Source organism: Mercenaria mercenaria, chromosome 15 (genome assembly GCF_021730395.1).
Source record: "Mercenaria mercenaria strain notata chromosome 15, MADL_Memer_1, whole genome shotgun sequence".
Lineage (NCBI taxonomy): Eukaryota > Metazoa > Mollusca > Bivalvia > Venerida > Veneridae > Mercenaria > Mercenaria mercenaria.
Window position 1 is genome coordinate 26,968,989 of NC_069375.1, and position 16,336 is coordinate 26,985,324.

The 16,336-nt window shown below is 33.5% G+C and overlaps 2 protein-coding genes across 2 annotated transcripts; both read right to left on the reverse strand.

Annotated features, from left to right (window-relative positions):
- Positions 1 to 393: 393 nt before the first annotated feature.
- Positions 394 to 10,205, reverse strand: LOC123551081 (DBH-like monooxygenase protein 1). The gene is made up of 11 exons (XM_053524144.1): positions 10,052 to 10,205; positions 9,676 to 9,707; positions 8,889 to 9,062; positions 8,475 to 8,555; positions 5,992 to 6,162; positions 4,669 to 4,938; positions 3,676 to 3,867; positions 2,739 to 2,798; positions 2,380 to 2,499; positions 1,758 to 1,865; positions 394 to 561 (listed from the first exon to the last, which is right to left on the reverse strand). Exons 1-11 carry the CDS (start codon positions 10,203 to 10,205, stop codon positions 478 to 480), a joined length of 1,446 nt encoding a protein of 481 aa, XP_053380119.1. The 3' UTR covers positions 394 to 477.
- Positions 10,206 to 12,475: 2,270 nt separating this feature from the next.
- Positions 12,476 to 16,039, reverse strand: LOC128548684 (uncharacterized). Its single transcript, XM_053524042.1, has 2 exons — positions 15,336 to 16,039; positions 12,476 to 14,223 (listed from the first exon to the last, which is right to left on the reverse strand). Exons 1-2 carry the CDS (start codon positions 15,821 to 15,823, stop codon positions 13,971 to 13,973), a joined length of 741 nt encoding a protein of 246 aa, XP_053380017.1. The 5' UTR covers positions 15,824 to 16,039; the 3' UTR covers positions 12,476 to 13,970.
- Positions 16,040 to 16,336: the final 297 nt, after the last annotated feature.

The following is a 16,336-nucleotide window of genomic DNA, read 5'->3' on the forward strand; positions in this document are numbered from 1 at the left end:
TTTTAGTGAGCTATCCTTTGTGTACTTATAACAGTTGAAACAGTATCCATTTCATGTACCAAAACCTTGTAAATTTTTGCAGGTAAATTTTATCATACCCCACCCACATTTTTCTAATTTCAAAGTATGCATCCCCTTAACTGTACGTCTAAAAATGCAAAATATGTTGTTGCTTTACAGGTATAATATGTTGATTTCCATTATCATGAACATATTACGTAATAAATAAAGAATGTACTTACTTACCTATTCGCTAATTCTCAGAAGGAAAAATGTTCAGTCTCAGTATACAAGTTTTGCTAAAATCGATAAAAAACAGCACTGTATGATTATATTATACCAGAGGTTTACCGTATCTACACCAGTTACACAAACTACAAAACAACACACACGAAAATGCAGCAATTTATTTCCAACTGCCTATTCTTGCTACATTTATTGTCAAATGAATCAAAGAACTTGACCAGGACACTCTGACTAAGGAGAAGAGCAGTCTGTAGGAAGCGGAAGGTATTTCTGTACTGGTTCGGGAGGTATGAAAGTTGGGAATGGCCACTGTACCTAAAATAGTAAATAGTATAGTTTTAGAGCATATCTGTTATTAGTCTATTTTTGTAATGGTGAAATATCTACTGACTAAAAGAAATTCAGAAACTCGAAATAATCTATACAGACTATCAACTGAACAATATTTACATAAAAATTAAACTTCCTCATCCGTACAAAGCACATACAGCAACGTCTTATTTAGTAATTTAAACAATCCAAGTCGATACAGGGACGTGGGAGGGCGGGTGGGGTCTGAAAATGTAACAAATATAATTTGGTACCCATGCCAAAAAAAAAAAAAAAAACAGTCATGAAACAAAAAGCGATTTTCCAAAAAGTCTAGAGAAAGTAGACAGGATGTATTACATGCAGTTAGCGGTTTATTTTTTATATGGCTTTTTAGCCTTTTCATATTCAGTGCTTTTATGATAATAAAACGAGCACAATTCTGGTTTCATGTCACTCAATTTTGAGGCAAAAAGTGACACTCATTTCACGGCTAATGAGACTTGTCCCATATTATCTGAAATACCTGACCTTAAACGTATATTTTATAGCATGAGATAAGAGGTAAATGATTGTGGTGAATAAAGTTAGTCATAACCGTTTACTCTTTTCACAAACTGAGTCTAGATGGATTGATTTATATTGTATTTCGATACCTCAGGTAAAATTTAGGACACGATCTCTCTAGGAAGAAAAATCCATTCAAGAATTCGTTTATTTTACACAACAATTTCGCATTCGTGACTTACGAATAAAAATGCCTTTGAAATACAAGTACCTTTATTAAGACAGCGTACCCGGACAGCATTATGAAACCGGCTTTTACGAGATGTTAAGTGCGAGTGAACCATTCCGGACCGACTCGTTTAGATAAATCGAATACTACAGCTATATACAACTTCCATTCTTAAATGTACTATATGTAACAGAACGGACAGTTTCTAAATTTCCTAAACATAGTTCGACATAAAGTCAACTTTTACAACTCAAAAGTTATCTGTTATCATTTTAAATTGCCGATGTTATTAATTCGTACTTGGTTTTAATGGTATTGTTCTAGAATACTTTATATATTAGTAAACAGTTTAAAATGAAAAATAAACCTTCATTTGATTGACTTCTTACATTCATTTATACTTAAATATAATATTCGCCCTTGTTCACTTTCTATGAAAATAAGAAAACAGAGAACGGTATATTACTGGTAGTTTCGGGCCGAAGCAGTACTGTTCGAAAGTCCCATTATTAGCATGGGACATGAAATAATCCAAATTGCTTGACCAATCATATGTCCCGAATGCATGATGTTTCTGAAATAGACATCATTTGAAATAGAGACCACTTGAAATAGACATCATTTTAAACAGACATAATTTGAAATAGAGGGCATTTTCAGCATTTGAAAGCAGAAAATGCTTGCCTTTGCATTGCAATATTATTTTAGTTTAATATATCGGAATTATTATCTCTTTCTTTTCATTTTCCAGGAAGACAGATTCAAGCATGAATTGCAAAGACATATCAAATTGAAATTATTCATATCAATATAATATATTGTTTGATAGATTCTACTTGGACATCATTTGTTGTAAAAAAAAATGAATAATAAGGTTGATTTAAACTGTTTTTTGAAGACTGGTTTCCTCGAATACATTAAAATTGCTATTATTATAAAATATAAGGGGACACAAAGGTATAAAGTATACGAAAATATCAAACTGGACTGAAAGGTAAAGAATATTTAATGTTAATGTAATAAAACGTAATAACTTTATTCAGCTCTGATCATTTTTATTTAGTTGTTTTAAATCAAAATTAACTTACATTCCTTATGTCAAAGGGGAAGTTGTCCAACTTAGGACGTGAAATGCATATTCCTAACTCCATCTTAGGATAATAGAACACAAATGAATAGCACATCTCGTCTCGAGTCGTGAGTCCACCCTAGATTAATATAAAATATTCCATAAATTATAAAGGGAATGTGATTTCGTTTCATGGAAAAGTTCGTATTGTTTACCAACAAAATATGTTATTTTTTCCTTGAAGACTATTTTTACTAAGGTTTGATATGAAAATTGATCACCTGTTTTTTCAATTTACATAGGCTTCGTTGTAATATTACAAGTATATCGTCATCCAGTCGTACTCTAAAAAAAGAATATTTGTGTATATAGACTTACAAACGTTGTAGAGTTTTTCTCTGTCGAATCATATGTACAATCCACCTGGAAACTATCACCCTACAAAAAAATGAAAGACGAAAACGTTTCTCAGTTATTGATTAAGAAAACAATAATATCCAGTAAATTTCAGACTGATGATATCCAGTTAAAACAAATGTTTATCATTCCTAAATGGCACAGTGAAGTTAAAGTGTTCCGTGAAATTAAGACATTTAAATTCAAAGAATAAACACGATAGTCTAAAGGAAAAATTCATCGAAAAAATCATCACTGAAATAACGACAGGAAAGTAGCATTAATAAAATAATAAAAACATCTGTCAAAATGTTCCTTTACAGTTAGTACATGTTAATTTGTAGACGTGGCTATCTAGTATCATTTTACCAGATAAACAGGAATGTCTTCCCAACATCTACGTTTCTTACAGTAGGCAATGATAAAATGTAGCTTAGCTGGCCAATATGTACAATACCTTTAATAGCACTGAATGGGAGTGGGTACGAAATGCGATGTAGACGACAACACTTTCAACCCCTTTGCTTCCAACACGAAAGATATAGGTAGTCAACTTAATTATGCGTCACTTACAACAGATGCTTACTCGGTGCAGGTTAGAGGAAATTGCGCAGGCACTGATAATAATTACGTCAGCTTGTGAGTAACTTAGATTAGGTAAGTGCGAACGCTATGTGTGGTTTACAGTGGATGATAATGGCAACCAAATTTCTTTGGCAGACTGTGAATTTAACAAATAGGAATTAAGACAAGGACAGGAAAGGCCATTAAAGATTGACATTGCATCATGAAGACGTATCAAGGGTCACTGTTTAAAAGATGAATGACAGATGTAGATACACTTTTCTCTTTCAGAAGCTGGAAGCTGCATTCTTATACTATGATGTGGTATCTAAATACATTATAATAGAACTTGTACCGGATAGATTGAAACTTCCTTTGGTAATGGTCGAGTTTCTTGAAAGTCGAAGTCATAACTGGGATCTGTGAACAAAGGTTTGATCTCCTTTCCATTTCTAAAGTGTCTTGTTTCTATTGCCACGCCAAGTAAGTGCGCATGTTGCATTACTCCAATAGCTTTAATCTCTGACATGTTGCTATGAGTGAAAGCCTGAAATTGAAAACAATAATTTCACAGTGTTGCACTTCTTTCAAAATTAAAAATATCTGACTTCGACTATTCCAGTTTCAACAGTTTATTGTTCACTCTTCACAAAATACATGTTTCAGAAGGTCTAAGAGGAACAACTCTTTATTTACCAAAAAGCTGAAGCCAACATAAATAATGGTTTAAAGTAAAAACAAAAACTAAAAAGGCCTTTTTCCAACAACTGATCAGGCTGACAAAATATGACCTTCATTTGGTTAAAACTCTTTGACATCGATATAATACATGCACATTTTACTCATGACTTGCACTTTACAGTTACTTAAAGCCGTTTGGAGACCCTGCTAGAAAGTATATCGTATCAAATTGAAATGAATACATTTTATTCAAGAATTTTTACAACTTTAAGAATCTTTATTGCAAATATCTAACTTTTGGCTTTTTAGCCAAAGGTACGTTTTGTACGTTTTACCCCCAGCGAGTATATCTGAGTTTGCGAAAATACTTGAAGCCTTACATGGTACGTCCAGACGGACTGCATATAGAGGTTTAAACTCCCATCACTTATTATTTAAAAAGAAAAAAATCTACACACTACCCTACCAATAGAGCCTGTACCAGCAGGTACATTCAATTTAACAAATCTTGAAAATATAAACGTTGAAATGTAAAAACTTTTACAAACATTTAAAAACTATCACCTGCCCGTTATCGCATATAAAACAATTGTCAAAACATTTAAAACCAAAACATTTAAAACAATGTCACGAAGTCTCTGAAATACAGTGTTATCATAGCAGTTACCTTATTCACACAATCCTCTGTACAGTAAGACTTGAATAAGAAATCGTTTAGTCCTGGGGGTATAACTTGCGATTCGTCGGCCATCGAGCCTAGCAGTAACATACCGGCTTCGTGCTGACGTAGATTTGATGTAAGTGTTAAACGCATACCAGAATTGTCTATCAAATGTGATTTACGGGTGGGATTGTCGTAGTGCGTCTCCAGTAAAAAGAACGTTTCTTCGCCCGGTCCAACGATCGGAAACTCAACGTGATCGGGAAAGTAATATGGCTGCAAAATGTGTACTTAAGAAATTCAAATGTTTGAAATTATGAACACAAGTCAATGAAATGCAAATGACAAAGTATTATCTACTTTTTCTCATTTACTCTCGGTATTTTTGACAAATACGTTTTTCTACATTATGAAATACAAACTAGGATTTAACTTGTAATATATATATATTACAAGCAAGAAACAGCTGTTTTGAAAACACTTTTATCCTGCTACTATCTGCAACTTAACATGTGTGAAAAAGGTGGGTTAAAGTCTTTAAAACGAATTACGAAAACATCAACTTGAAGGTTATGCTTTAAAAGTATAATGTTGTTCGTGTCTTTAGATTCAATATTTGTGACAAAAACAACAAAGACCGATCATAAGCGTGAAAAAGAAGAACTGAATATAAATCTTTCGTAGGATATACATGTCGGAGTTAGGAAGACGGAAGTCATGTGATTCAAGACGCTCGCCCAGATCAGTATTAAAAAAGACACTGGCCAAGGCTTTTAATCCTATTTCTTCAGTCGCGATCAAATTTAACACATATTATTATTTATTATTATACCAGATTTATATAGCGCCCTTTTCATGTTCAATTTCACGTTCAAAGGCGCTTTACATAGTTCAAATACAGCCACACACGGCGCATAATGTATCCTCTACTAGTGCAGACACAGAGCGATCTGACCAGAGGGACAGAGTGAGACAAAGCCCCCACGACAGAGAGATAAGAAATCAGATACAGGCTTGTCCGGCTAACTTAGCCTAGCTCGTTGCGAATAGACAGCCTGGTTCTTTAACGTGCCCAGTGTATAGCACTGATACACGCAATGATTGCCTAGGTTCCGGACCAGTACACCTCTAGTACACCTAACCTGCTCATTGTCTACTGAACATATGAAACGGCTTAGCCTCCATAATAGACCCATATAACTGGAAATATTGTTCCAGTTTGAAAAGCAATACCAAATGAATACTTTTCTCATATTTAGTAGTTTATTCATTTTGACTTCAGTCGCAGAAACATATTCTACTGTAAATCAACTATGGTTTAAACTTTACCCCTCCTCCTACTGCATAAGCAACAGTGGCAATCGGGCACTGTGGTAGAGTTCTTGCTTTGTAGCACATGCCAGATTTTCCATCCCAATAATCAGGGTCTTTTATATTGCATCGGTATAGAATCATATGATGCACGTGTAACTCGTTCCCGGGTGTTATGATTGGTTCATACTGTAACAATATACAAATAAAGTGTTTAATGTAAACTAAACAATTCAAAACTTCTATATGAAGCGTAAAGTGATTTGTTACATGACATCAGAAATAAATGTTCATCAATTTTATTGAACTATAGACCGGACAGTATCACAGAATACGACAATATATATAACATGTTGATAACACTCTCCTCATCTGCTTTTTCTATACCTCTGTCATATTTCGAGATAAATTGCAAACCTACAAACCAAGTAATTTTCAAGGAAATAAGTATTCACAACGAGGAATAATTTATGTTAACGAATAATTGTTTCTGCATAACTTATACAAAGTTGGGGCTTTTATGATGATTTGTATAATACTATATTAAAATTTGATAAGGAATCAGGGCGAGTGGATACGTTTGGGATTTGATTTTCTCAAATGAAACGAATATCTAACTTTCCGCCTTTAAAAGGCAGGATGAGCCAAGGTGTAAGTGTATGGCAGACAAAGCATGCTTTTGTTCAATGTTGACTGAACTGTTGCAACTCCAATGATGTTTGTTTTGTTAATTATCAAAGCAAACATGAATAGTAAAATTCGCAGTCTGACTATCTTAATGATTTTATTTGAAATTTTACTGCTTCTTGCATACGAAGCAATTGGTTATTAATGATTGATTTTGCTTAGAAAGCATTATTCTTTGGATACAGTATCACACATTGAGACATCGTCCTTAACATTCAAAACGTCAGCACTGGAATATTTTGACTTGCCTTGATGCCATATAAATATTCGTTATAATTTTACAAAAAAAAATACTATAACTACGTCATCATTTTACAAAAATGTACGATATGTTATATGATGATGATGATGGTGATGATGACGATGATGATGGTGATGATGACGATGATGATGATGATGATGATAATAATAATAATAATAATAATAATAATAATAAATGCTTTATTTAAAGAGGTTAAGACTCATTAAGTTGCATACATAAAATGCAAATCTTATTTCCAATGAGGCCCTCTATCAAACAAAACCATTTACTCATACAATTGAAAATGTCACAGTCATTCCATAGAGCAGAATTGTAAAGAAGGTAAGCACATGTTAACAGTCACATAACATTGAAACTCTATACTGCATTAATTAAAAGAAAGTTTCTAAGTAAATATTTAAATGAATTTACTGTACTAGCATTTCTAATTGAGTAATATATATCTTTCCAAATTTCTACAGCTATAAAAGAAAACGAACGTTTAAGAAAATTTGTTTTTTGGTCGAAGAAGCTGTAGATCAAATTTCGTTTTAGAAAGAAGGCTGTAGTATGTATTGTCACAAATTTCAATAGTGTCACAAATAAAATAAGGTTCAAGCTTATTTAATACTTCATAAACCAAAACACCAATATTGCATTTAATCTTGTGTGGGAAAGTTAACCATTTAAGTTCACAAAAGAGAGTAATGGATGATGTCTGGAAGGGTACTTTCAATATAAGTCGAGCTGCCCACTTTTGAATTCTAAAGACTTTTTTCTATATTTCCTTTAGAGCAGTTTCCCACTGTATTGGATGCATAGTCAAAAATCGGTAAATTGTAAGAGTTATAAAACAAATTCTTCATATCATCATTTAGGTATTTAGATATTCTATAAAATAGATACAGTTTAGAGTGCATTTTTTCACAAACCTTTTTTACATATTGATCCTAATTTATTTTTTATTTAAGTATAAACTTCTAACAATTTTTGACATGATACTTTTGAATACAGTTATCGTTTAGAGTCACATTTTTTTCTTACTTAATTTAATTTCTTGTTGGTAACAATTAACATACTGGTTGTCGTCATCGGATGGAGAGCCAGATTGTTAGATGTACACCAATTATTAACTTTGATGATATCAATTTGCAATTTTCTTTTGATATCAGATACGTTTTGGTCGCTTACATGTATCGTAGAATCATCGGCATACATGTACATGTCGATGTTTGAGTTTTCGAGTGGCCGCCGTTTCCAACTGATTTCAAGATATAACGGAGGCACATCAAATAAGATAATGCAGCTGTTTTTACCTCTTTACATTTAAAACTGTGGCTAGATATATATTGTTGAAAAGGTGACCGGACAGAACCCGTACGTATCCAATGTGTAAACTGATAGAGAATCTTAACTAGAGCGACCTGTAATAATTATCAATATTTCGTTTTTACACAGTTGACCATTGTTGATATTCGGAGATTCATATCTGAATTTCAGTAACATGAAATTACGAATAATAACTTTTCATTTAATAAAAAATTACTACTTTGTAACTGAAAGAAACGTTTACCTTTATCATATGATGTTTTCCTATTGGTGGTAGCTTGAAACCTTTGCAATTATATGTCGTCTTATCTGATGGTACTAGAAACTGTGAGAGCAAAAATGATTGACTCTAGATCATTATTATATACAAACACCTTTGTATAAATTTAAGTTAATATCTTGCAACGCTTATCTTTGGAGCAGTAAGTTAGAACAGTGGCATAAAGGTGACATTGATTTCTAACCAAATGAAATATTTACAGACACTGTTTGATCAGAAGTCTTCATTATTGTCAACGTTACAACATTTGTAAAATGTCTAATAATCTCATATTTGTGTAGTATTAAACATATAATCATGTACAATAATGTGACAGTAAGGTAAGTTATTGCGGAACAATAATGAAAAACTTCTGTTACGGGTTTATTGTATACTTACGTTACCATTGAGGAAATCGAAATGCCTGACATCATCTGGAAGTTTAACATCGGTCTTGGTAGGATTGAGAAGTGACGCACTCTTTGTCCCTCGCGTGATGCCATGGTAAGTTATAGAGTAGTCGTCGCTAGGATCATTCGAACCGTAAGCATAGATTAGACGAACTGTCTCTTCCTGTTTTAAAAAGAAACAAATGCGTTATATCTAATGAGGATTTTGTAATCAAATACTTTTTATACATTTTCAAATTAATTCATTGAAAGTACTTGATCCTATATTATTCAATTTGACAAAAAGTACTTTTAGATTTGAAGCATGAAACTAACTATACCTTGCGTTAGGATTGAGAGTCGTAATACTCATGTGCTTGATATGGTCCATTGCACCACATATGCTTGTACATACTTGTATGAACAGGTTCTCCGTTTTCATCTAATCCTACAGAAAAGACATTTTGTTATCAAAGAGTGTACTGAACATTTAAAATATTGTTTTAAAACACTAACGTGTAAATAATTCTTCACATGCAATGAAGAAAGAAAACAGAACAGATCAAAGCTTAATTAAAATATATAAAAGAGAACTGCTCTATAAGTTCTTGCAGTCACATCGGCTCAAATGTAAACCACTGACGTATCAGAAAAAATGGAAAATTGGCAAATTTAACGTGTTAGTGTATGACTAGGTGCAGAAAAAGCCGTCTTCCCATCTGCCAAAAGTTGTCTTACAAATTATACTGGGTTTTTCTTAGGCTTATTGTGTAAAAATCGTACACTGTTTAGAATACTGGCATGCTACGCTTATCTAACGATACCGTTTCTAAAAAAATATAACATCTCATAAACAGTACACCTTAAATAGTGGAAGGTACATTGTATTATTAAGCTCACTCCTGAAGATGCAAAATGCCCAAAACCTAATAACTACATGTATATGTTAGTGATTGAGTGCTAGTGAAAGTCCTGTTTATTATAACAAAAACTTGTTTTGTCTGTGTACAACCTGTATTACACATGTTACACAACAGAAATGTATTGAAGAAGACGAAATATTGCTTTCCTATATTACTTTACTTGACTTACACGATTAATCATTTTGACTATTCATCTAGACGCATATACCTTTATGCCTTGTGTAAAATCAACAGTATATAAAGAACTAACCTGTTTTCCACGAAACGTTCCAGAGACCTAACCACGTGCTTTGTTTCTCGTAACAAACAATTTCCGGCATCTGCTCCATTTTAGCAAAGTGATACAGTGTCGACAATCCGGATGGTCCGGCACCAATGATGCATATTCTTGGCGGCTGCGACATGCTTAACCTGATGAGTAACTGTGTATACAATAACGTAACTTCAAAACAAATGAATTGAAAATGTGATGATAAGTCAAATAACTTGTTTATATTACTAAGTCTCTTTCGGTCAGAGTAATTATTTCAGCACGTCCTATCTTACATTCACTGGTATTAAAAACAAAATTGTCCAATTTATTTGACCTGTCAGAAAATGGACCCGGCTTTCATTATATTCTGTTCGAGCCTATATAAGATTAACATGAAAGCCGGGAACATGTTTTGACAAGTCAATAACACTGTTACAAGTACAAATTGGTCGAAAGTTTATTTCATGTCACCCACATATTACTTGTAATGATACACTTGTATGATATGACATAAAAACTACCGGTCAGATAGTTATATTAATTCGCTTGAAGGTCACATTAATCCTTCCTATAAAGCAAATCGTCTTGAAATATATTATTTCACTCTCTACAAAACCTCTCTTGTATCCTCACTTCTAAACCCTCTACTTTTGCAGAAGTCCTACAGTCTGAAATGAGATTGGCTGATGCGTGTTAAGTCACTTTAAAAGTGACTTTGTTAAAGTGTGTAAAAGAATGTTTTTGCAATTACAATGTACATGCTTAAAAAATGAAAAATCAACAGAAAGCTCCAAATACTTAATTTTGATTATTCCTCTTCGAATTTAGGGTGGACATAGAAATGACTTTGACCCAGAACACACAGTCTTATGTCATGCATTTAAATTAGATATTGATAATAAAACAAAACAAATTGCCTTACGAGCACTATTTTTTTTAAATTGTGATGAGCTGGACATAGCTTCATCGCATAACGTTTTTCTATGTAAACTACAAGATACAGTCAAACTTCATGTTGGAAGTTCAGAGTGAGGTTGGGTGCACCATGAACCACTTTCAGCTTAGCTTCTCAGCGGTATCTTGCTGAATATGGTGCCTCATTGTGTTTCTTTAGTCCTTGGGTCCTTGTGATCTTTTAATTTTTTTGTCTTTTTGTTTGTTTGTTTTTTGCCTTTTTTGATTGTGTGTCTTTTGTAGATAAATATCTTACTCATCGATAAATACTAGCATGGCTCTATGGTAACGAATTCAGGAATTCAGGAAAATGTGTTTTTCTGGGACATGTAAGCCGATTACACTGTCCCACTATTCGATACATTACTGACCCACTAATCGCAGTTTTTAAAATCCGGACTGTACGCTTAGTCAAAAAACTGTCCGCCTATTCAAAACTTCTTTTCATTTTTATATTTTAATGTTTTGACTCTGTTTAATGAAACCAACAGTTAAAACATGCAAAATATGTATAAACTACATTGACAAATTTAAACAAAAGGGACAAACATTGATAAAACTGTGTATAAACGTAAGAGAATGCCTTCTAAAGACAATTATACAATGCATCAATAACACGAAATCATGAAATTGAAATATTTCATAGACTTCAAACTCAAATTGATTATGAAAAGGCCCCAAAAAAGTGTGTGTTTTTGATAACCCGACCGACCCTAAGATAACACGCCGGCTCAAACTTCTGTGATAATGATGAGGATGTTGATGCTGGTAATCATGATTATGATTGAAATGGTAATTATGATGATATAGTGGTGTTGGTTTTGGTCAGTGATGAAGATGATTGTGATGAAGGTGATTATGATGATGATCATGGTGGTGATAATGATATTTGTGATGGAGGTTGTGCTGCTGGTGATGATTATGGTAATTGTTGTGATGGTGTTGGTGTTGTTGATGATGGGTTATATTAAGACGGGAAACAAATATAAAATAATCAGCGTTGTGAGGTCAGTAAATAAGACTTTATCAATGGATTCATGTTTACCGACGTTGTGGGTAGGAAAATGGCTAAAAGTAGCTACCATACTTAAACAAGAAATATCTTTAAAAATGATGGTCGGCGAATTGTAATAAGGAAAGAAGTTTATGAATTTTTCATCTAACATTCATCTTTCATCTAACATTTTTCAAATTGCAAAACTAAACACCGCACTTTAACAATTTAAATGGTTCTCCATAAAAGCATTTCTAGTTTTAGCTCTAGCAGCCCCTAAAGGGGGTTAAATGTCCCAGGTGAAAAAAGTTGGCTGCGGGCCTACTAAAGATGCTATAAATCAAGTTTGATTAGAATACATGAGAAAAAATCAATTTAAGGATTTTTTTATTTATTATTTTTATTTATTTCTAAAATAGGCCAACTGATCCCGCTTTAACAAATGCATATTCGCTATTCATGAATCATAATACATATATATACATACCGATTTTTCCGCTTCAAGGAACAGTAATAAACAAATGCACACAAGTCAATTTGAAATGCTCAACGACTTTGGACAGATGGAATTTTCTGACGCACTCAATTACAATTCTAGTTATATATATTATGAATATATATAAATATATATGAAAATATAAAACTACAAAAAGAGGCGTACCATCTTATATTTCAAGATTTTTTTCAGAATGAAATCTATGACCGCAGATCAGTTGTACATACCTAAATATCGCATGTATGAAAACAATATTTGCTATACTAGGGCTAAAGTAGATCTATGGAATATCATTGAAAAGGATATCCGTAGTGCGAATCTAAAATAAAAATACAGAATAGGAAAAATAGCTGTTAGGATCTGAGGAAGTTGCAACTTTCTCTTTCTTTTGAATGACATTTCCTTTCAGTTTTTGTCAAGATAGAATGTTGTGTTTGAATGTACAACACGTAAATTGATCTTCTTTTCCTGTTTTCATTATAACTGGATCAGCATATTTTACCCATTTTTGTGTTGATGCATTTCGTTTTATTCTTTTTTCCCACAGAAATATATATCCACATTGAAACGTAAGATTTGTAATATGTTTCAGAACTGTTACATGTTTTTATGTGTTACCTCCTTTAAATAAAGTTATTACAAATTATTGTTACTTCAGGCAACGGACACGTGCAATTTGCTTTCCACATTGAAGATAGTAATTCTTTACTTTTGTGTCGTCATTTCAATACCGAAAAAAAGAACTGACCTGTTTATCGCAAAATGTAAATTTTCATTTTACTTTCATATATCCTTTAGTAGCCAATAAGAATCTATTCTGGAATAAAAACTGCACAATAATTGAGTCTGTTCATGAGAGGTGATAAATGTGCCACAGCTATTCGGTCTCTATATAATATCATATTTTAAATATCACTGATATGACCAAGTCAAAGTACCAGGCGAATTTAAACGACCCAAAAGGCGTTTGATGAGAAGGCTTATCAGATCTACTAGATACAGTGTATATAATAAAGATACAGAGTGAGTTCGTCAGAGATAAAAAAAAACGTTACATAAGCGTACAAAAATACAATATGAACCAATCTCGTATTATACTATAAGGTAAACGGCATGTTTGTATGCAAATGAAGACATTTATAACTTCTCGAAATTCTGTGGGAGGCTTTGAGAAATTATACCAAACAAGTACTTTAAAGTCAGTTAACTGATTTTCTATGCTGTTCCATGAAATATATGGATGAATAAGTTTTATATGTTCATGTTCACAATCCCGGTAAGGAATGTAGAAAATGTTTCTAAGAAGAATGTCTACTAAAGTCCAATTCATACTGTGAAAATTTTAAAAGTATTTGTATTCTTTTGTCTCGAATAGTTTATTTACATTTCAGATAGGCTTCAACGCTTTCATCGTAGTTTTGCATAAACGGTGTTTGTTTGGGTGATACCAAGCCTGTATACATGCTCTGGTATCAATTATCTCTGTAATTTGCAAGCCCCAAGCTTTCCTTTCTCACCCTGATCCATTCCATCATTGCTTCCTTGTTCTTTGCGACCGTTCTGTTATATCCACCAAGTATTGCTAGATGGTCAATCAAGTCTGTCTGAAACAGAACTACATCCGTTTCAGAAGCGCATGCGCAGGCACGTTTATGCCATTCATTCGAATCCGCCTCCATCTGCTTTTGTTCTTTCGGTTCATCTTCAAGTTCGCCAATGATAAACCTAGAAAATCAAGATATGTAAGTACACTAAACAAAATAAAAATCGTCTTTTGTTATCATGCCAATGTCGTAAATACTAGCTGCTGTAAGAACATTTTCGACATTTAGCACACGCTGAGAAAAATATGTTGTTAAAGTGGCAGGGGCCAGTTTCGCATTTGGCCCGGTACGTTATTTAAATAAAATAGACAGATGCATTTTAAAGGCATTTATATTCAACTGGTTATTTATGAGGTTTATAGAACTGAGGATTCTTGCCTACGAGTAGTTATTGTGTAAAGTAAATATGTGCTTGAATCGATTTTCCTAGCTCCGTGTAGACGGCCGGGTCTAAAGTCCTACCTGAGGTAACGGAATTCAGACGAAATGGAAACGGTCATCCATCCATCCAGATTCAGCTCAAAATTGCGGAAAAAGTAAACGGTTATGAGACACTTTTCTTCCCACCATTATTTTCGTCAGGCCACATGCTTTAACAATATACATGTGTTTTAGGTCAGTCATTTGCAGATAATACGGTGCAGGTCGCGCAAAGTGTTCATTTTGGGCCATTTTTGCCTCAAAGTTTAGTGTCCTGAAACCTGCGTTTTACTCATTTTTATCACAGAAGCAACAGAATCGGCAGGCTGAAAATGTCACATAATGAAGTGCTAAGTCTATGCAATACATTCGCTCAACACTTGCCTTGAATTTATCAAAATTGGATTTTTCATGATTTTTTTCGCACTGGTATCAGCGCAGATTTGTGGAATTTTCAAATCTACTGTCCCTTGCCCCTATAAATAATGTGTAAAAATATCAAGACAATCAAATCAAGCCACCATGCAAATTCATTTTACGACCTCAACTAATTTTTTAAAAGCCGCTAAAAATACTAGAAAATTTCTAGAATTTAACCATTTTACCATTTCCCATTAAACATCTGAATTTACGCCATTATATTATTATAAACAGTATTCACTCGTTTTCTAAATGCGCTTCTAATATGCCAACTTAGGTTTTACGCTCTAAAATTGTAACATGCTGGTTTTGTTGTTGCCAATGCCTATCCTTACTTTGTCAGTAGAATTATATAGATCTAAAAATTAAAAGCTTGTGAGACAGAAGACTTACTTGCAAGTCCAGTTTGCAATCACTTCAAAGTAATTGAACGTGTTGAACTGTATTTGAACACCTACATAGAAAAGTCGGTTGTTTCCTGCTCTGTAAAACAAGGAAGCCTTGTACAAACCCTCTGGATAGACATGTGATTCTTCCGGTATCCTAAGTCTGTCTTCAAGAAAGGGGAAATAATTCCTGTAGCCTGTAGCTAAAATTACTGCGTCAATTTCTGCAGATGACTTATCTTCGAAGTAGGCTTTATCAAAATCAAAGCGCTCAACCATTGGTCTCTCTTCTTTACCGTCAGGCATTATGCATGTAACTCCTTTAGGTCTCGACCTGTAGGCGAAAATCACGTTTTTCGCGCCGAATTTAAGAAGCTGCAATACAAAATCTTCGCCGGAATAACAAGCGCCAATAATCAATACCCTTTGTCCAGTAAAGTCCCTAGCGTCGCGAAAGTCGTGCGAATGCAGAATGCGACCTTTGAACTCGTTCATACCAGGGAACTGTGGGAGATTTGGTGTGTTGAAAATACCATTTGCTACAATAACGTGTGAAAACGTTTCTTCTCGTGTCTGTCCGGTGTTATAATCGTTAAGTGTAGCTGTAAATTCATCATTTTCGTCCAGGTACTTCACATATCGGACGGCTGTATTGAAATGTATATACAGTAGTCTTTAAAGTTTCGACCACGAGGTGCTCCTCTCGTGTAACGGCCTGAAATAATGGACATTAGATAAAAATAATAATGTCATACTACACCGCATGTTTTTGAATGGTATGCTTCTCAAACGAAAGAAAAAAATGTTTAATAGATCTACATCTGAGTGTAATATCATACAGGCCTGTATTATATGATTATATAAATTTGAAGAATATATATGTCTTACTGTATCTGAAGGCAAACCTGAAAGAGCTTACATGAATAAATCATTCTTAAAATTCCACTTAGACGTTGAAGTGTTGTACCCGTTACCGGTACAATGTAAAAAGTAGTAATATTTTAGATA

Bases quoted from the DNA above. Each gene is read 5' to 3' on its own strand.
- LOC123551081 (XM_053524144.1), bottom strand. From the start codon at position 10,205: ATGTCGCAGCCGCCAAGAATATGCATCATTGGTGCCGGACCATCCGGA. The intron at 9,063-9,675 runs GTATTCTAAACA...TTTTTAAAACAG, and splicing joins TAGATAAGCGTAGCATGCCA to GAAGAGACAGTTCGTCTAAT. The intron at 2,799-3,675 runs GTACAAGTTCTA...ATTTTTTTGTAG, and splicing joins AGGAAGTTTCAATCTATCCG to GGTGATAGTTTCCAGGTGGA.
- LOC128548684 (XM_053524042.1), bottom strand. From the start codon at position 15,823: ATGAACGAGTTCAAAGGTCGCATTCTGCATTCGCACGACTTTCGCGAC. The intron at 14,224-15,335 runs GTAAGTCTTCTG...TTGATTTTCTAG, and splicing joins ATTGCAAACTGGACTTGCAA to GTTTATCATTGGCGAACTTG.